General features: G+C 41.6%; 1 protein-coding gene across 6 annotated transcripts in view; it reads left to right on the forward strand.

Annotated features, from left to right (window-relative positions):
- The first annotated feature begins 25 nt into the window (after positions 1 to 25).
- Positions 26 to 22,023, forward strand: part of mtus1a (microtubule associated tumor suppressor 1a) — a 28,478-nt gene continuing 6,480 nt past the window's right edge. Inside the window, exons 1-8 of one of the 6 annotated variants that reach the window (XM_005460492.3) lie at positions 26 to 322; positions 4,404 to 6,436; positions 9,313 to 9,535; positions 10,540 to 10,773; positions 12,056 to 12,148; positions 12,517 to 12,636; positions 17,318 to 17,535; positions 21,957 to 22,023. In XM_005460492.3, coding sequence (XP_005460549.1) covers positions 4,523 to 6,436; positions 9,313 to 9,535; positions 10,540 to 10,773; positions 12,056 to 12,148; positions 12,517 to 12,636; positions 17,318 to 17,535; positions 21,957 to 22,023 — 2,869 coding nt within the window. In that variant the 5' untranslated portion in view covers positions 26 to 322; positions 4,404 to 4,522. Of the gene's footprint in view, positions 323 to 1,890; positions 2,440 to 4,403; positions 6,437 to 9,312; positions 9,536 to 10,539; positions 10,774 to 12,055; positions 12,149 to 12,516; positions 12,637 to 13,641; positions 14,283 to 17,317; positions 17,536 to 21,096; positions 21,296 to 21,956 lie in introns of those variants that run through there. The other 5 variants (XM_005460491.3, XM_005460493.4, XM_019346030.2 and 2 more) reach the window with 5 other exon arrangements.

Below are 22,023 nucleotides of genomic sequence, written 5' to 3' on the forward strand. Positions count from 1 at the left end.
TGAGAAATATGGCCAACTCACCGTCGGTGTCTCCCAGAGGTCAAAGTTAATGTAAACAACTCTTCTTCAATCACTCCTCCCTGTTGATAGTTGAACTCTGGCACGGTGAAACACGTGACACCGTGAAGTTTTATACGACAGAAATACAGTGAAAAGGGGAGAAACGAGCACGTGGAACTGATTGTCCACCGGCACCTTGAACGCTCGCTCCCGTCGCTGTTGCTCGCCCCTGTGACAGGTAGCTAGCACGTTTTGACATTTCTGTGAAAGTACTCTTTATGAACTCACTTGCCTACAGTATGATTTAAAAGGTGGAGAGAATGTAAGAAAGTTTTTGTTTTTCTTCTTCGTAAATATTTAATTAGAAAATTAAAGGTATCGAAAGTTACACCTGTTTTCACCAGAAAATAACGTTAACGCTAAACGCCTCGGCTTGTTTGCTAACCGTTCTTTATTTGGTCATTTTGGCTAGCCGTTGAAGTTAATATATTGAACTATTTTGTAGCTACAGTCAGAGGGGAATTGCTAACAGACCGTAGACCCCACAGCGACTTCAATGAGCTTTTTCTTTGCTATTTGTAGCAACATCCTATGTTTACTCCTGAAGAAATTCTAGACCTGAGTGACTGCTGGAGGAGGCCTCACACACGAATGGATATTCTATCCGTCGGGTTCAGGGGTCGAAGATGTTTTGATCAGAAGTTGCTGTACTAATGACCATACATGTGAAAGGGCCAGGGCATGATAGTGCTTCTCTAAATGCCACCTAGCAGGATTCATTCTATTTTTGATAACCCCTGAATAAGTTAATTTATTATAAGCTTTCAGTTGGCACAATGTAGAACTTAATGTTATTAAAATTTTGTTTGCATCATTGCTTTGAAGGGAGGAGACTTGCAACGCTGCACAGACTCAGTGGTTTAACCTTGTTTCCCTGCGCTGTCTGTGACCAGCCTTTTTCCCTGAACAGAGCTTGCTGTTTTAGCGTTGGACAGTCCAGTGACTGGGCTTTTGATGGCTGGCCCTGCTACTCATAACCACTCTCTGTGTGATACTGATATGATCCAGTCAACCAGGAAAAGGCCATTTGGGGCATTGTATGCAGTGCCTGAGGGGCTTCATGAACAGAAAAGCATTGTTCTGTTCCTCTCACTCCAACTTTTAAATGTATAATTTAATTTGCAGGCAGTAACTTGCACTACATTGCTCTGAAGGAGAACAGAGACACTTAAATATGTCCTTTAATCAAACACATTGGGTTCATTAACAAATACCAATGCAGAATGATTCTGAAAGGTTCTGAAAACACAGGGTCAAGTACTCCATGTAGCTGTTGCCAGCTCTTACAGGGATTTGTGGTTGGCTATCCTACTTGTTTTGATGTTGCAATCTGGAAATCTGCAGTGTTTTAAAGCTGCTTTTAACTTTTTGCATTGTTGTGTAAGACCAGTGTTTTTTGTTGTTTTTAAAAAGCTCCAATCATGTTTATGTCAAGGTCAACAGATTTTATAAGGTGTAGGACTCTTAAAACCAAGAGCTGGGATAATAACTGTGCTCCATACCATGAGTTACATCTCAAGTCAAGATTGGACTGCAGTGTCTCGGGTCACAGGCCTTGTATAGATTAAGCAGAAATAGCTTGGGTCTTGGGGGTCTCAGTCTCTGGTGTCACATCACTGTTGTCATTTCAGGATCAGGTGTCAAAATGGCTGTGCCATCAAAGAATGATGTTGTCAGACTGAAAACTGTGTTTTGCCATCATTGTGTGAGTTTGAATGCAAATTTCAATACTGATGTACGGTTAAAAACGTTCATAGCGCAACTTTCTCCTCTTGCTAGGCCTCACATCATTCTGCTCTACTTTTCATTTATCCGTTGCTAAAAAAGCCGCCTGATCCATTCCCTCATAAAAGAGGGACTTTGGCTGCTTAGCAACAGTGAATGCCAAGTCAGTCTGGCAGCCCATGGCCACTCCCCTCGGCATGGATAAGGTAACGTGTTGCTCTCTGCCTCACTTGATCCTTTTGTGAACTTGGGGAATGAACCCTGCAGTGAGCACCGCCTCTAGCTGGACCTTGGCATGCTTGCACAGGCAGAGCAGTGTGCAGCTAAGTTACTGAGTTTGTCTGAGACAGGAGCTGGTTAGATGGATTGATGATCCACTTCTGCAGCAGGCCTACAGGACGGAAACACATTACCTCAGGGAAGGGAGTGAAAGGAGTGAAGCTAACAACTGCATGAGGGGGGCACGCTCACTCAGACTGTGATGTTACTGATGCACGGCTGATTCTGAACACGAGGATGGGGATAGACGCTCACCCAATTGCCTGCTTAGCTGGCTGGATTTTGGACTTTGGAAGGAAAGTAGTAATGGGATTGTCTGTGAAAGGCTAAAACGAGGCAAATGGAGCTACAAAAAGTGCTTTCCAGTGCGATACAGTAAGCTTAAAAGCTAACTAAAGATATTTTCTTTCTTACTGGATGGAGAGGATGCAAATGGAGGTATTGAAAGTTAGTTTACACTGTAGCCCAGTACCTCTCCTTAAATCTTTGTACACAGTTGTGCTTCCTTCTTTGACTGTTCCTTATTTCTGTCTCAGTGTCTTGTAACTTGAATCTCTTGGTTTTATTTTCCCATAAACATTGTCAGCTTGTCAGCACCTTACATAATACACCATGCCCAGGCTTATTTGTAAAAACCAAAACAACTGCTCTTTGTCATTATTGAGTTTACAGCATTGGCCTTGAAGGTGCACTTCAACAGTTCAATGTGCACTTCAGCTTGTCAGGGCTATGTATTATACTTCATTGTAGAGATTGCAATGTACAGTAAGGTGTGTTCTCTCTGCCTGTTAAACAAACACATTCATCCAGTTTTTGACCACTGATCATGTTGATAAGATTCACTGAAACTGTTGGAATTTTTTCAGCTCTGATATTAAAGGCGAGGCAGGATAATAAATATAATGTCATGTTTCTTCAAAGAAATAGGCTGTGATTTTGCTTCTTGAGGGTTCAAGCTTTAGTTCAGTTTTTGTGTCATCATAGGATTTCCCATTTCAAAGAGTGCTTTATTTGAATAAATGTAACTACATTGAACTTTTTTTTTAAGGTTGTTGAGATTTTTTATTAAAAAAAAGAAAAATCAGTATAATCTGCAGGTGTCTGCGCGACTGCCAAGTTGCGTCATACTTCAAGAAGAGCCAGGTCTTTGCACAGGGAAAGAAAAGGGTCATTTTTCTGGATTGTTTTCATAATGCTGCAAAATATCTTGGCACTAAAATATGCAAATAAGCCAAAGGCTTATAGGCTATTTCCCAACAATGGGTGGCGGGCGCTTAAGTTAGCATTGTTTTCCCAATAAAAGGATGAACATGAGGGAAACAAAAATCAAATCCTACAAGAAAAAAGCTTTAAAACACAATTTATCCAATTTTATCGAAATGTAAACAGTCAAAGTCAGTGAGGGGTTTTTTTTGTTGTTGTTGTTGTTTTTTTAAAGTAGCCAGTAGACTGTATGACTTTATCTTTGTGTACATCCAAGTGTTAATTGTTCTTAAAAGCAGTAGCAATGCTAAAAGCTGTTTATGTGTGTGCATTTTCAAGTTGTTGGTGACCCGATGTCTGCTTTTCCTCTGGTCTGTACCCCAGTGGATTTTGTAGTTGTGGCTGGCTGGCGAGCTCTGCTGTCCAGCCTGCTTGGATAAACACAGCAGTGCATAGCAAAGCTGTGGAGACAGTTCATTCATGTTTTTACTCTCACATGAGCCACGGCAGCGTAAAAACATTCCTCCTAAAAGTTGGTCCATCCTTGCATTGAAGCTTTTTTGAAATCATGATTCTACAGAGACATCAACACTGACCGTGATATTTTCATGCAATTCTCAGTTTGAATATAAAATGCATCATACTGAAAAGATTACAAATTGTTTGGGTTGGTTGTTCACACAGGCTCACCAGTTTTGCTGAGCTGTAGATTCAGTTTCCTGCTCTTAGCTGACATTAGTGGCATCGTGTGTTGTTTTCTATTTCAAGGTTCAATAAGTTGTGTATTCAGGGTTGCTCTTCTGCATACCTTGGTTGTAATGAGTTATTTGGGTGACTGTTGCCACAGTTGGCACCAACAATCATGTCCCGTTAAAAGTCACTTGCATCGCCTTTCATCTCCACTCTGATGCTCAGGTTGAAATTCAGCATATTTGTCAAATATCTTGGGTTACTGCCATGTGATTGGCTTAATAGATAATTGCTTTATGGAGGAGTTAAACAGGTGTACATAATGAAGTGACTGGTCAGTGTATGTTGCTGCTTTTATGCTGTTCTTTGAACATACAAATGTATTGACAGGCTGTGGTGCTGCTTTCACCAAAATGGTTTCTTTTTCTTTTTCTCCTCTTTTACAGAAATCCTTCCCTGGTCATCAGATTTTAATGGGCTAAAGTGCTGCCAGCTGAAGGCATAACTAAGCTGTTCAGCACTTAGGATACACAAGGAAAAAAAAACCCCATCAGAATCCTTAAACATGGCCAGTGACCAACCGGAGAGCATGGTTCCTCCACCTCACAGTGACATAAAGCTGATCCTTTCCTCTGAGACTCACCCATCCACGTCTGTGTCACCTGACTCCAGCAGTAGTATTTCGTACATGAATGTCAGAGGAGCCAGCAGCTCTGCTGACATTAACGTACTGGAACATCGCCTTAGCCAGGGCTCCCCTGTGGATAACCTTTACAATACCACCTTAACACATGGGGATGTCTTCTTTGGTGTGACTCCAAACTTGAATCAAACCTTCATTGCCACACCTGTGAATGATGGCATTAATTTTTGGAAACAAAACTTGAGCCTCATGAGCAATGAAGACGTGGAGGCTTTTATTAGGCACAGAGGGGATGAAAGTAACAATACTGTAATGTCTCAAAGTTCATGTGGGGCATCCTGGAGGGGATCCAATGAGAATGACTGCTGCTCTCTGAGCTCTGGGGAAATGGTAATGAGGAGCAATAGTTTCTGTCTGGAGGACCAGTCACTCTTATTAGTCTCTTCCCTGGAGGAATCATCCATCTCTCCAGCTGCACGTCGACCAGAATCACCTGCTGTATTAAACCTGCTGTCGACCACTACTCTAGACATCTGCAACAAACCCGCAGAGAGAGTCCCAGAGGAGAACACAGGCCATCCTTGTCTTGGTGCGACTTTCATTCAGGCAGACAACAAGGAGCTCCTCGATGAGGACAATGAAATGGCAACATCAAATTGTTTTGTAGCTTTGCCAAATGGAAATGAACGGGGGCTTTTCACGACGTTTATCTGTGAAACCTCTCCAGACTATGGAAAAGAGGCAAACTGTACCCGTGCTGAAGCAGAACCTTTGCCCCCATTTTCAGCGGCATTTACACCAGAACAAGGCAAGACCTTTGTGTCCACTCTGTCAAATACGCAGGAAATTGACGAGGGTGTTTGTACTTCCACTCCAGTGCAAAACATTGAGAACCAGATAAACGACCTCCTCTCGTCTTCTTTCATTAGAAATGTGAGCAGCCCAGGACTTCACCCTGTTAAACAGCAGCAAATGTCTGTCACTAATAAACAGTGTTTAGACCCAGGACTGCCACCTACAGCAAGAAAAGCTAAGAAAATAGAAATGAAAAGGTTTCCCAAACCTGACTTCAGTCATGTAAAATCCAAAGTCATAACAAGAGATCCACAGCAAAGCTCAGTGCCAGGTACTGTGTCACAACATAGACAATCAGAAGTTAATTTGGGGAATAAACGTACTGAATCCCTGAGAAGAACCCCAAATGTTACGTTTCCTGCCAAGAGAAAAAGTAGCACTACATCTGATTCTGCCACCAGTAAAATATTTAATGATGGACAGTTAGAAGTGGATGCTGGAGCTGCTAATTTGGGATTAACAGTGACACAGTCATGTGAGCATACTGCTGTGGATGGCCAGGGCAAGAGCAGAGAAACCCCAGCAGGCCAGTGCAGTAAACCCAGCTCTCAAACAGAGGGGCCCTCTTCCAGCCAAGTATCCAAAACCTCTGCACAGCACGCTTGCAGCCAGAGCAGCTTCTCATCCCTAGAAAAATCCCCGGGTAAAAGTGGCCCCAAACCAACTCCAAAGAAGGGTGTGTCAAACAAAGCTGTGGCCAGATCAGGCTCATCTTTGGGTCGGGACAAGTCTTCTGTCTTCAAGACACGGCCTCGCTGCTCATCTGAGAGTTCGTCATCAACATCCAGGACACCTAAGGAGAAGCAAACAACTCTAAAGTTCTCACCTAGTTTTTACATTACTAAAGCTGACACCCACCAGAGACAAACCAAAGCAAAGAACCTGAGCTGTTCTTCCAAGAATAAACAGGCCGTACAGACTGAGGACGTAAATGGCCCTACTCAAAACTCCTCCAGAGAGGTCAAGAAAATAAGCCTCGTGGTGAGTAGATGGAGCATTGATTTTGAAGGTGAATACAATGGCTTGCAAAAGTATTCGGCCCCCTTGAACTTTCCCACATTTTGTCACATTACAGCCACAAACATGAATCAATTTTATTGGAATTCCAGGTGAAAGACCAATACAAAGTGGTGTACACGTGAGAAGTGGAACGAAAATCATACATGATTCCAAACATTTTTTACAAATAAATAACTGAAAAGTGGGGTGTGCGTAATTATTCAGCCCCCTGAGTCAATGCTTTGTAGAACCACCTTTTGCTGCAATTACAGCTGCCAGTCTTTTAGGGTACGTCTGTACTAGGGCTGGGTATCGTCACTGATTTCTAGAATCGATTCGATACCGATTCACAAGGTCCCGAATCGATTCGATTAAATTCGATTTGATTTGAATCTGGGAAATTTTGACAGTCAGAAATATTATAATTCAGATCAGTACATTTACATATTTTTGTATCTATAAAAACGAAGCTGACACACGCAAGACTTTATCAAAGGTGTGAGCGTCACAGCAGATGCTTTTGTGTCAAAGTAGCTGAAGATTAAAAAAACAGAAAAACGTGAAGGTGGTTTTCCTGGCCTGGGATTTTATAAGAATATTCTGCAGTACATCAAAAACGAAAGAAAACCATTAATCAACATATGAACGTTACCTCTGACGTTACAGCGGTTTTATTAGAGACACGGCTAAGCATTTTGCATAATTTTAAAAAGTTTAAATTTGTTCAGTATTGAACGGCAGAAATTAGGTTTTCTTTTCAGAAGTATGTAAATGGAAAAAAACAGCGGCCGACAGGCTGTAAACGGTAGATTTGTGCATAACAAGCAAGCGAATAATGCAGAAAACAGTACAGAGAGAGAGAGAGAGAGAGCTGTGCATGAAGTGTGATTTTTATTGTGGTGGAAGCAAAACCGTAAAAGTCAGAGGAAATTCATGACGATATTTATGTGAAGTGTAGTTTGGATCTTCTTTTGCTGCTGGTTCAGTCAGTTTTATTTCTATTGTTTGGAGAGAGATAAAACTAACAGCTTTAGAATCAGCGCAAAAAGGGCGTGAACACAAAGCGCGGACCCGCCGACAGATCGGAATCAGCGAGCTGTCGGCTTTCAGCCCCGACCGTGTCCGTGCCGTCAGGTGAGAAAGGCGACATCTCACTGATTCTGATCCGCGCTGTGTGTTTCTGTCTTTGTGCAGAATCCGTGTACCTGCTCTCATTTACTGTCTTAGCTGTTTGGTGGTTGTTGAAATTTTGTGAGATTTCACCAGAGATTCTGGCATTTCAGGCAAAATAAATTTATATTAAAAAATCGATTCAGGATTTTAATGAATCGATTTCACATTATCCAAGCCAGAATCAATTTTAATCGATAAATCGATTATAAAAACCACCTCTAGTCTGTACCAGCTTTGCACATCTACAGACTGAAATCCTTGCCCATTCTTATTTGCAAAACAGCTCCAGCTCAGTCAGATTAGATGGACAGCGTTTGTGAACAGCAGTTTTCAGATCTTGCCACAGATTCTGGATTGGATTCAGATCTGGACTTTGACTGGGCCATTCTAACACATGGATATGTTTTGTTTTAAACCATTCCATTGTTGCCCTGGCTTTATGTTTAGGGTCGTTGTCCTGCTGGAAGGTGAATCTCCGCCCCAGTCTCAAGTCTTTTGCAGACTCCAAGAGGTTTTCTTCCAAGATTGCCCTGTATTTGGCTCCATCCATCTTCCCATCAACTCTGACCAGCTTCCCTGTCCCTGCTGAAGAGAAGCACCCCCAGAGCATGATGCTGCCACCACCATATGTGACAGTGGGGATGGTGTGTTCAGAGGGATGTGCAGTGTTAGTTTTTCGCCACACATAGCGTTTTGCATTTTGCCCAAAAAGTTCCGTTTTGGTCTCATCTGACCAGAGCACCTTCTTCCACATGTTTGCTGTGTCCCCCACATGGCTTGTGGCAAACTGCAAACGGGACTTCTTATGGTTTTCTTTTAACAATGGCTTTCTTCTTGCCACTCTTCCATAAAGGCCAACTTTGTGCAGTGCACGACTAATAGTTGTCCTATGGACAGATTCCCCCACCTGAGCTGTAGATCTCTGCAGCTCGTCCAGAGTCACCATGGGCCTCTTGGCTGCATTTCTGATCAGCGCTCTCCTTGTTCGGCCTGTGAGTTTAGGTGGACGGCCTTGTCTTGGTAGGTTTACAGTTGTGCCATACTCCTTCCATTTCTGAATGATGGCTTGAACAGTGCTCCGTGGGATGTTCAAGGCTTGGGAAATCTTTCTGTAGCCTACGCCTGCTTTAAATTTCTCAATAACTTTATCCCTGACCTGTCTGCTGTGTTCTTTGGACTTCATGGTGTTGTTGCTCCCAATATTCTCTTAGACAACCTCTGAGGCCGTCACAGAGCAGCTGTATTTGTACTGACATTAGATTAGACACAGGTGCACTCTATTTAGTCATTAGCACTCGTCAGGCAATGTCTATGGGCCACTGACTGCACTCAGACCAAAGGGGGCTGAATAATTACGCACACCCCACTTTTCAGTTATTTATTTGTAAAAAATGTTTGGAATCATGTATGATTTTCGTTCCACTTCTCACGTGTACACCACTTTGTATTGGTCTTTCACCTGGAATTCCAATAAAATTGATTCATGTTTGTGGCTGTAATATGTCAAAATGTGGAAAAGTTCAATAATGATACGATATAAGAATACTTTCGCAAGCCACTGTATGTATGAGTGTCAGAGGTGTGGGGGGGGCTACAGGGGGCTTTTTCTTGTGTGCATTTGTGTCAGGGCCAAATGCCAAATGCACAAGACTTGCAGACTAAGTGAAGAATTGTTCTCTTTTCAGGCAGAGACAGCAAGAGCTCATTTGGATGATGGTAAGACTAGATGTGTACCTTGGCAACCATCCCCAAGACTTGCTAGGAGAACACCACTTTCACAACCTCCACCTGCCAGTCCCAGACCAACCAATTTGTCAGCCAGGCAGAGACTGGGATCCCTGGGGATGAATGAATTCAGGATCCCTAAAGCTGTAGGGAAACCTCAATCCAAGCAGACAAGCATTACAGGTATGGGTCATGTTTGCTTGATTAAACCTGTTATGTTGAACTTGGTCTGTGGCAACAGTTCAGAAACGTTAAAAGTTAAACTTTATTGTCTTGAGGAAGGCAAAGTTCACCTATAAATGCATTAAAATACTAGACAGGAGGCCATAGTCAATGCCTTGGACAAAGTAGGGATTTCTTAACTGGATTTTTCTGTTATGTAAACAGCGTTGTGTAATAGGCCTTTTTAACCTTTTGGCTCAAAGCACCATGGTTGGGCATGTAGTCCAACTGATAAAGCAGGACTATAAACATTTATAATATTCACCCAATACTTCAAGAAGAAACAACTGCAAATTCATTATTTTTCAATGTGCTTTCATACTAGAATTAGGTTGTCATGGCATTTCCTTTCCACTAGAGGGTGACATTGAGCAAAGTCTGTATTGGCTCAGCCATCAGTTTTAAACTCCAGTCTCTTATTCAGGTGTTTGTCACAAATGGACAGCTTACTCAGTGCTATTGTTAAATGAATCCTGAGGAAAGGAGAGAGACTGTTCATCTGATGGGAAGCAGTCTGCAAACTGGAAAGTAGGGGAATGAAAGGGAGTTTTTGAGGTCAGCAATGGTTTGAAAGGAGGACAATATTTAAACCAGTTGGACCTTTAGCACAGTAAAATGTCATGTTCCAGCTGTACACACAGCACATATAATTTATATTGAACTACAGCATTTTTGTTTATGGATTGTTGTTAGATTGTTTGTTTGATTTTTTTAAATATTTAGAGTTGGTAAGATTTCAAAGTTCCCAAACTTATGTTTCAGTGACTGTTAAAACTGAAAGTAGTCACACTTTCACATTCTAGTTTCTGTGCCATTGAATGTGGTTTTAGCTTTAACTTTAAAATATCCTTATCTTTACCTGGATCTGACACATCAAAAATACCTAGAACATGACTCTTTATATGTATTAGTGAGCTTATCCTTAATAAAGAGGTTCATGCTGCTGACCTCATTTCCTTCCCCAGGCTGTCAGAGAGCACAGGCAATAGGAGAGCCATCCCTGGGATCTGCCTCAGCAGCCAACATTAAGCCCCAGGTCAATGGACTACAACCTCCTCAGACTCCCACTCAGCCCTCTGTTATAGGTCCTCGGTCCACCCCTGTTAGTAAACTACCACACAGGACTTTGGGGCCTTCTAGGAGCCTTACTCAAACCAGTGTTCAGCATGCGCTATCCCAAAGCTCTGGGAATACACAAGGTGAGATTAATAAGAATTTTCTGTCGCTTTTAGAAATAGGATATTATTTCTAGAAATAGTGCCTGTATGCTGTTATATAAAGGTATAAAAACAGTTATGAACTCTTTTCGGGGATTAGCCATGATGTTTATTGGAGGGCTTTTAAGGACACATGTGGCTAGGATGATGACCTACTTTGCCCTGGCTAGGATTGGAATTTCCCCTTGGGCAGTCTTTCTCTGATTGCAATAGTCCACCTCTGCTATGATTATAGGTGCTTGACATCTTAAACATAGATTTTTCTGATTTCTTCTGAAAGGATGTAGAAACACGTTAAACATAAAGCTGAATGAATGAACGGAACCCCAGGAAACCAGTGGAAAATGATCTGCATTGTAAGGGTTTTCTGCTTTGGAGCTCTGAACAGCTAATCAGAATGTACTGATGTGTCATGAATAGATGGAGCAATGTTTTGATGTGAGCTTCCCGAATCCTCAACGGCATAGAGCTCTCTGATTGGCTGAGAGAATATATTTGTCTAAGTCGGGGACCCCCTTGTTGGTTGTCATGGCAACCGCTCCTATTCCACTCTAGTTCACACGCAGTGTTGCCTGGAGGAGAAAGAGCAGACATACACTACAACTGATGCCGTCTGAGGTGGATTAAAAGGAGCGTTTCTTCTGTTTCTGATTGAAAACCAATGGCTGGCTACACTGGGCTTCGAAGCTGCACTTGGACGGAATTTCCAGCTCATGTTTTCAACAGTTCTTCTTTACTTACACAAGGCAGTGCAGCATCCAGCTGTGACCTCACTCTCTTGACCTGCCTGCTCATTGGATCCTATCGCTTTTGCATCATCCCTTTGTTAGCTGCATTTAATGGAAAAGATAGAAACCTATGGAGAAGTAAGTTGGACTAGCAGCTGACTCATTAGTGGGGTTGCCATGGCGAATTATTTACTGTTTTGGATCTTATCAATTTGGATGACATAACCGTTTGTTTGGCGTGCAAAAAATTTTAGATTCAATTCTTTTTGCTATTGTTTTGGTCATTTTGTCATCAACATTCCTTATAATACACTCTTTTCCAATAATTAATTTACATTGTTACATTCTACATTGCACATGCTAGAACTAAAATATTCTTTATTGTCTCTAAATGGCTTCAAATGACTTTCTGACAAACTACTAGTGATGCTGAAGGTTGTTATACTAATTCCCAGTGAATTTCCAGTGTTTGACACATTCAGAACATCATGGCATACATTGCAGTATTTAAATAGTGTCTGTAATGCTTCCAACAGTTTCTGGAGGAGTTGCACACAAAGCAACCCCATTCAAATCTGTGGTACCGAAAGCAAGGCTCATCTCGACCTCTGGGAAAAACACTGGACCAAGTAGGATCACACTACCACACGCCACACATATCAGTCTTTCATTGTAAAATGTGATTAAATTTAAGCCTTCTTTGAATGACCATTGATCACTTTTTGAACAGGGCATTGATTTTTCTTTTTTATCTATCTTTTAATGACCTTGATAAATGTGACCTAAGCTGTTAAAGTTTGTACAGTATGGTAACGATGCTTGATATAAGCACTGTTTAATCTTGATTAAATTAAATTGTCTCCTCCTCCTCAAACTTGTTTTAAAAGCTGTTTTCTGTTTCACAGTTGTCATTCACTCAGCAGGCAGTGTGTCACCTTCATTATGGGTCAGATTAACTCCAGCCTCTTTTCTCTCCTGGATCTTTTGCTTGTAACAGCTTTGTCTACGGTAAACAAGCCTGCTGCTTCCACTGGAAAAGGAGCATCAAATTCTATAATTGGTCCTCTGTTAAAGACAGCTTCTGCAAAACTTGCTCGATCAACGCTGGTTGGATCTGGTAAGACTGGTTTTATTCTTATGTATTTTACAGAATCTTTAAAGTCCTCGTTTGTATTATCTAAGTTTAAACTAAACATCAGCATGGTGTAGGTTTTGTTCCATGTGATAGTGTGGTGGACCAAAACAAAAACAGTGCATTATATACTATTAAAGTATAACAGCAACAGATGAAGTTTTAATTTTCTAAATGTATAGACCTATTAAACCATCAATCCATCCAATTGCTTCTGTTTGTCTGGGACTGAGTCGTGGGGGGGCATGCCTCCCTCTCTCCCAGCCACCTCGTCCAGCTCATTCGGAGAAACACCAAAGTGTTCCCGGGGCAGCCGAGAGCTATCTGTCCAGGGTACCCTGGTTCTACCCCCGGGCCTTTTCCCAGTAGTACATGCCCAGAACATGATGCCCCAGAGGCGTCCTTGTCAGATAGCTGAGCCACCTCAGCTGGCTCCTTACAATATGAAACAGTAGCAGCTCCACTCTGAGCCCCTCTCTAATAATTGACCTCCTCAACCCTAGGACAGCAGTCCTCACTCATGCCTTATCGACTGATCTAGCTGCTATTTAAAGAAATCTATATGTGAGTATAAATACAACATGGACCAGGCAAACAAATTGTGCAGACAAGGTAGTGTGCTGTCTACTAATGACTAACAGTTTCATATTTCCACTGCTGCGAGGAACGTGTGGCATATTAGTCAACCCAGCTTTGGACTTGAGAGTTGCTCTCTGTGATTCATACGCAGTGCTTGAAATTTTGGGGCTTCTCATCTCTTGCTGTCTTTTATGGTGTCAGTGGATTATGTCTTTGAGCAGAAGCTAAATTGGAACACACATTAAATTAAACCTGATTTGTCATCATACTGACCTTGCCATGAGCTTCTGTTATCTATTACTATCCCACTGCCAGGGACACAGGGAAAGAGAGTAATGCCTTGGCAACTTTAAATTCCCATTGGCTGATGTTCTCATGGTTGCTCCTCCCACCCGTTTTTCTGCTCCCTAGCCCCACCCTCCTCTACTCTCTCCCCTGGCTGGCATCCTGGCAGCACTACAGGACCGCCATCATCCAGCTTGGAGATGCTGCTTTGCTCTGCTTTGGGAGATTTGTGCATTTTTGTGAAAAGCTGACGGCTGACTTTACAGAGGATTAAGAGATTTTTGCCCCCCCGCCCTTATCACGTCTCTCAGACTGTGCCACGACCACTGGCCCGGCTTTGACCCTTTACTGTTCACAGCTGGGAATTAAATTTTGAGTTGGGACCTCTGCCATGCCGAACTGGGTGCCCTCACTTTTTTCAAGGCCATGTCAGTGGAGTAGCTGTTACTACTGCTTTTTATTGATTTATTTAATAATTTTCCACCAGACCTTATCAGTGCTGCTGTTACCTGAGGCATGATGCACTGAGAGGCACCACAGCTCATGGTTCTTAGCCAGCACCAACCATCTGAATCGTGAAACGGGTTTTTGATTTTTAAATCAAACTGTTAGCTGAAGACTTCGGTTCTTTTGCATTGTTTTTGAGATGTTATGGTCTCCGAAGCTCTCGTTGTCCAACATCCACGTGCGTCTGACAGCCAAAGGTTTACTCCGAAATATTCAGCTGCTCTCAGGATGCAGGAAGAACACTGTGGTTTTCCAAGCAGGTCTGTCAGTTGTTTTGGTGTTAAATATTGTTGTCGGTGTTATTATGACGTTTTGAGCGGTTTCTGTGCCGTTGTATTCAAGCCAATCAGTTTGCCTTTCAAGTAGATCTGTGGTGTTAGTTTATGAAATCCATTTTTAGCTATATACTAATTGGCAATGCAGATGGCTCCAAAACATGTGACACTGGGCTGAAGTATGTAATTTAACCAAAAACTGTAATTTTGTTTGTTTGTTTGTTTGTTTGTTTGTTTCTCTCCCTTTGACATTCAGTGTTTGTTTATATTATCTTCAAGCACTGATTATGTATCCAGATGTCCCACTGGGACTTCTATGACTCTTGTTTCAGTCAAATGTGCCAGGGTTATTTTGGTTCTTTATGTCTAAGTGACTCCATGGGAGTCTTGTTATAATTGTAGAACTGCAAGTTTGCTTAAAGCTCTTGTACTTTTTTTTCCTCTCTCAAATGTGATAAATTTGTTTTATGAAGCAATTTTGGAAGCATTTTGTATCCTTCTTGTAATTAAATGGTATCATTTCTTTATTTTAAGTTCTAAACTGCTACTGTATCACTGATTCACAAGTATTAAAGCTCATGCATTTTTCTTATTTTCATTCACTGTCATACTATTAGAGTTGTGCCCCTTACTGTGTTAGCCAAGAACTGTAACAAGCCCCTGATTGTGAGGGGTCTCATCATCCATCATGCTTTGTGCTATGACGTGATATCTCCTCACACCAGCAGAGCACAATGCTGTGGAGTCATTAAAGCTCTCTGTTTAAGTATAGAAGTTAGAGTGGTACAGTTATTATTCTTTGAGTCTGAAATGAAATGAGAAGCTTGTCATTATTTTGTATTTAGACACTTGGATGAGAATAGCTGTAAGTCCTCTGTTGCCATGGAGCAGTAGCCAAAGAAGGCGATTATGTGCTTATGTAAAGGAAATTTAAATGTCATGTGGGTGCAGATTTGTGTGTTTATGTAAAGCAAAAGTGACACGATGCTTTTAAAGCATTATAGAAAGGTTAATAGTAACTCCGTGACAATACTTTTGTTAATGTTTGAATATTTCATTAATGTTTTGAGTTTGTATTAGTGTTACACTGGGTCATCATCACAGGGGAAAAGTGAATGCTTCACTTAAACCGTTTTACAGCCTGGAATGTGTAAATGTATGAAGCATATGATACAGTAGATAATCTTTTTCCTTTCCTCACAAGCACGTTTATATAACATGTTGGTGAAGTTGAGAGGTTCTCTATTTGTTCTAGTTTCCAGCCAGCAGAGGGCGTTGTAATTCAAACAAACCTCTGCTAGGTTTGCAAAACACTTGTAGTTCCAATCAAAAGGACTTTCAATTTAGTACAACATAAAAAAAAAATCTAAACTATGAACAAAATCCATATTGAAATACTTGTGTTTCATGTTTTAGCTTTGTTTACAAAAAAGAAACGGTGTAGACACTGAAGTCTGTTAAATGTAATTCAAATGGACGGAAGGTTTGTAAAACGTTAAAACTGAAAACAAAAGCTTGGGAATTTGAAAACCTGCTGGTGTTTTTAACTACATATTTCCATGTATTATTTCAGGAAAAATGTTTGGTCTTGAATCATCTGAGTCCCATACGTCAGTCTTTTATAAACATAACTTAGTCAGGATCACAAGTCTTGTGATTCCAGCTACACGATGGTGACAATTGCTAACCAAACATCTAAATATTTAGAATCTTTCCGTGAATGATGCAGTATGTCGTCTTTTTTTTTTTTTCTTTTTCTTTTTTTTTTTGCTATTTGATAGCCTCAGTGAAGAAAGGACAGGAAAGTGGGGGCAGAGAGAGGGAGAAAGAGAGAAAGGCAAAGACATGCAGCAGGTCGGACTCAAACCCAGGCTGACCGCGCTCAGCCATATGGCATGTGGTCGCCCGCTCAACGCACTGAGCTAAACCAGCGCCCATGGTGCAGTATGTCTTAACAGTTGTAACACATGTAGTTGTTGCAGAACAAGAGCATTTTGTTTGTCTTAAAGGCTGTGCCTGACGCTCGTGCTGAACAGTTTACTCTGGAAGCCGTAAAGTAAGCTGCACATCCGGATACAGAGCTTTGAAAACTCAAGTCTGTCTGTATGACGCCAACATTTTATGGCTGCAGAATGATGAATCTGTTTTTATGTAACTCTAGTTTCTCAGAGCAAGACTGCATCGCTTTCATCCCTCCAAAATCTGATTAATGAATGAGTTGCTGTCACAATGTTTAATTTGACTCAAAAATGACACTCTTACATTCGTTACATACGTTCAAGATCAGTGTGACTTAATTCAAAAATGTGTATCCAAAAGGTCAACTTAACTGACTTTCATGTTTCTTGCATGTAGTAGCAGTATATTCCAGTCATTAAAGCTGGGATTCCTGACATGTCCCAGGCTATTTTCAGCACTATGTCATGAAACTGTCTCTTAAGAGCTAACATGAAACATGTCCATTAGTATGTACATGTCCATTGTCAATTGATGTTGGAGCTTGTGTGTTTGGTTGGTTGGTTGGTTGGTTGGTTGGGTTTTTTTTCTCCACAAAACAGCATGTGTAGTGAAATTTTCAGTCAGGTGTTCCTCTGTTATACTAGAGTAAACAATGTGTTCATTAGTAGGACTGATGGTAGCTGTTGCATATCAGTGATGTATGTTTAAGGCTGATCAACGCTGGCCTTGCTAAAATAAGCCGTCCTTGGAGACCAGTGCCTGCAGAGCACTAGACTAAAATCTAATTGTATTCAGTGAATCTTTATTTATTTATTATTTTTTTCCCTTTTTCCCTTCGGGGCCATCAGAGGAGCAGCGCTGGGATTCATCAGACTGCCTGATTGGACAGATGCATGCATAAGTGCTTTGACTCGGACCTTGTTGCAAATGTGCACCTGACATGAGTGTCATGATTTGTACTGTATTGTCAGACCACCTGCAGTGATTATGGAGGGGAGTTTGTTGATGATCGGGGTTGTCACGACACGAAAGCCTCATTTTATTTTATTTTTTTCCCACAGTGGACAAGAACAAATCCAAAGCTGGCTCCCACCAACAACACCCCCAACAGCAAGCATCACAGCAGAACCAGAGCAACAGGCCTCAGGATGCAGTGCCAGCGAGTCTCACCGAGGTTGACAGAATAAACCAGAACGTCCAGCAGCTCAAAGGACTCCTGAGAGCCAGTAACTGTAGATTTGAAGCACTCTCCATTGTCTTGCAGCAAACGTTGAACGAGGTTAAGAATTGATTTATTTCATAAAAACACTTGCATTTGCAGTTTATAAAGTATATTTTATGACACACATTTGGTTAGTTTTGAGACATGGCAATCATTAAGTTCAGTGAGTTATTGTTTCGGCTCACGTTAGTTTCTTATGATCATCTGTTCAGAGTGGAAACTGTTATTGAGCAGTGAGTTCAGTTTGACGTTCCAGTAAGCACATTAAAAAAAAATTGCTCTTCATATTAAGCTAATAATTTTTCTACACATACACAAGTCCATTGTGCTTGAATCATAACTACAAGTGTCGTAACATCAAATCGTGTGTTCTGACAGAGGGGAAACTTAATGGCATTACTGTTTCCAGGAACAGCACGGGGACTGAATGTTTGAGAGGTTGAGCACAGATATACTGGGATGTTGTCCAGTATTAAACAGTCCTGCTGTTGTCTTTTGTTTTGGTGTGTAATAGTTGTAGGTGTGGCTGCATCCCAGAAGAAGCCCAAAAGTCTCCCCTTAAAACATTTGTTTTATGTGTAGTTGTACATGAGTTCATAGGTTGTACAGGTAGCCAAGCATGACTTACTTTGCACTTAAATATGTATGTTTAAACTTGCTTTTATGCTTCTAGGCTCATGGTTATGCTTACTGCAGGGCTTTTGCAGATCTATCCTAATAGTCGTACTCCACCCAACCATCACACTGCCTTATTTAGTTGTTGTCAGAGCAAAACTATGTAGATAATGTAAGTGAAATTGTCTCTTTGTTTGAATCCATGTGTTCTCAAAGAGAAGAAGTACTGTTTGCAGGACACAGTGTTTCAGCTCTCTGGGTTTATTCAGGAGTGCCTTTGTTTGATTACATCATATATGTTATGCGTCAGTGGCAAAAAGTCTGGTCTGGTAGGATTGTTCTCTCCTGGTCACTTTGTGTTTTGCAGTGGTCAGACACTGATATGTTCGTGTCTGTAAATCTTCATTTAGCACTCCGGTGCTGTAAGCTCTGTTTGTTGTGGTGTAGTTAGGGCGCTCTGCAGCTAACAGTAGTTTCAGAACATGAAGCCACTGCTTCTCTCAGCTGTAATGCACGCTGTCACCTTTGTGGGTTTTTCCTTTGGCCTTAATTTCAGCAACTCCTTTTACTTCTGACTTACTCCAGATTTTGACACCAGACAAATTTATCATTACTGCAGTTACGACAGAGTTCATCTTTGGCCAAGAGAAACCTCAGGGGACTCGAGTCCAGGAGACCTTTTTGTCTTTAACATGATTCATCATTCCAAGCAATCAAAAAAACAGCAATAACGTCTTTAAAAGCTTGTGTGGTTTACTGCACATTATTTCCACTGGAATTCATTTTTCAATACTTTTGTTAATGTCTGAAGTTTATCTGCTAGTTTGTGGAAACATCGTCTAGTTCTTACTGATCTGCAGTATGAATTCTTCCACACAGAAATAAAAGCCAGAAGGTGGAGCATGTTCATGAAGTATGGAGTCATGCCTTTCCTTACTCAGGGTGGAGTCAGTTTGGTGCAGGTGTCCAACTCCAAACTTTTCAGGCTTTTCCCACCACTGCCTCTCACCATTTCTTTGTCCTCATTTACCCCATGCTCCCACAAAATGGCTAAAACGCTTTGGTTCACTTAGTTTGAAAGGCCAGTGTCCAGTAGCACAGAGAAGTTATAAAGATCAAATTTAAGTGATCATTATTTATTTATTTATTATCAGTTTGTATCTGAGAAGTTGATTCACTGGACAGCCTCAGTCTAGCCATAATTTTAACCCTGACAAGTGGATGTGCTCCACCTGGTGTCATCTAAGCACTGCGTACTTCTCGTACAGCTGACATGATGAGCACTAGAAACTGGCTTCAAAATGATTTATATACATGTATTTTAGTAGCTTGTGAATATTTTTAAATCCTCAAAACTTTGTTTTTGTTTACATGCAAACATAATAGATATTTTTCATGTGGTCTCAGTGCAGTCATGAGAAACACATTTGGAGCAGAATGCGTTTAAGTCGCTGCTCGTGTCATGTGATGTAATGTGACAGCTGGTATGAGGCACAGTGTGTGATGTTGTGTCACTGATCTTTGCCTCATTCCCCTCTGTTTGGACGGCTGGGTTGTGAAACTGAATGCATCAACAAATATTAAAAACACGCTCGTTCCTCTAGGATACAAAAGTCTCCTCCCACTGATTCAACTTTAACTATTGCATGTCCTGCTTCTTTTTGCTACCCCTATAAGATGATACTATTTAATGCCAATGCTTACAGTATATCAGACGCAGGGACTTGCCTTTTATATGTAATCTCAAGTCACTGAGATTGTGAGATACAGATCTAGTGATTTTGGATGTCGGGTGTATTAATGTTCAGATGTGTTACGCTTTGAAATCTGGTGGTCACTGATCATACCAAGAATAGCTAGCTGGACCTGGCCCTGACACTTTGAGAATGCCCCAGCTGTTGACTTGATATGGTTATGAACAGCAGCCAAGAGCTAAGCGAGGACTGTTTCTTATCATCTGTTTGGATGGGGTGTTTGCCATGCCTTCTCTTAACACTTTCCCCACCAGAGTGTTGTTTTGACAGGGTGAAAGAGAGATGCTATAAGACTGGTTTCCTCTTAGCACAGAAATGCAAGCACATTACAAAATATCCAAAATACAATCTTTATTTATTTAGCTATTTATTAAATTTTTTATTTATGCTCTGTTTGCTCGTTAAGTCTCAATATTTCCAGGAGACGGGAACGTGATCTACATCAGTCACTGGTATATACACGAGGGACATTTCTCCTCTCTGGACTAGGCTATAAGAGTTGTGCAGCGCAGAGGTTTGTGCTGAGTAACGATATCAAATTAAATTAGCGAAAGCATCCACTGCCTGACAAAACGATCTGTATTTTGGATAATGAAGCAGATTTTTTGCTTACACTGTAGGGCTGCATGGTAGCAAGTTGGGTTTTTGTTGTTGTTGTTCAATTCCTGGGTGAAAATCATGTGATATTTTTATATATTTTTTAAGAATAAAAGGGCACTGTGGGATTGTAGTTGATGGGAACTAAATTCAAAGAGGAAAACGTAAGCAAGTTGAACTGTAGACATTTTCTATACTGCCAGCTAGTGAACAAATAATATTTAAATGCTGGTGAGCAACACAATTTACGGTCAGTGAACATAAATCACACAGAAGCTGGAAATTTCCTGTCACAGCATTGTATCATCATCTTATAGAAAGACGATGCCCGTGCAGCCTGTAGCTCTACAGCAGGATGTAATATAATTGTGCAGAGGGATGAGGGGTAATCTGTTAGGATGGTGGGGGATGGTGGTAATGAAGCCTCTCCATGTATCCCCTGGGTAGGTCACTGCACAGCACAAGTCCTACTCCAGCAGCCTGATGTCAGACAGCTCTGAACAATTTATGTTTGCTCCACTCCGGCTGCCTTTACTGCTGTCTTAAAGTGACCTCACCTCACTGTTGAGGAGGCTGTTCTCATGCACACTTTAGCCTGCCCCTTCTGTTGTTTTAGATGGAATACGGTAATGCACTCTGCAGTCACTCACCACAGCCAGGGAAGCGGCTTTTTCAGTCCTGCCTCAGATGTAGTCAGAGCAGTCTGGAAGGAGGTGGCGCGCCCACCTGGACCACTGTCTGTCCTGGAGTACGCGGGGGGGGACTCCAGCACCCAAGCCTCTGGCTGAGGCTGGACAATGGGCTGTTCTGGCAGCAAAGCATGCCTTAGTGCTCCCTGCGCTGCAGAGAGGGTAACTAGCTTCTACATTGTTCCACTCTGCAGTGAGGAATAGATGCAGGACAGGGTGAACACGTATTTGCTAATGTAAACTGATCAGTGAGGTGATGTTTGGCTTGTCTTACCTGCCAGATTTCTCATATCCATAATTAAATAATGCCAGGTACGTGGTGTGCTGTGCACAGTGTCAGGTTGTTGATGTGAATCGGGACAGTAAGTGAAACGTAATAGACGGGAGATAAACAGTTTTTGGATCATCTATGCGTCAGTTTGAAGTCTAGCAGGAGCACTGCAGCTACAGCACAGCCTTTCCACTGCAAAACTGACTCAGAAAGAGAGAAGTAAGGGAGTTTCTTCTCTCTTTTCTTTCTTTTTTCAGTTCCTCTCAGTATCACTTGTTCTGGCTTTTTCTTGTTAGCTGCGTTTGCTGGTTGTGGTTGTTGTTGTTGTTGTTGTTGTTGTTGTTGCTGCTGCTCTTGGTGGTTTTTATGTGTGCGTATTTCCAAGGCAGTATTTTAGTAGGAAAACTGCAGTAATTCGATGATTGCATTACCTGCATTTCCCCTTTTGTAATCTTGACTGTCACAATTTAGTCTTGTTACTGTGCTGAAACAGAGCTGCAGTAATAAATACACGAGTGTGTGTGTGACTGTTTACCTTTTTCTTCCCTGCAGCGTGATGAAGCCACGCAGCAGTGCAGGGAGCTGTCCCAGGAGCTGGTCAATCTTAGAGAAGAGCTGG

The sequence above is a fragment of the Oreochromis niloticus genome, linkage group LG2, assembly GCF_001858045.2.
Source record: "Oreochromis niloticus isolate F11D_XX linkage group LG2, O_niloticus_UMD_NMBU, whole genome shotgun sequence".
In the NCBI taxonomy this organism is placed as follows: domain Eukaryota; kingdom Metazoa; phylum Chordata; class Actinopteri; order Cichliformes; family Cichlidae; genus Oreochromis; species Oreochromis niloticus.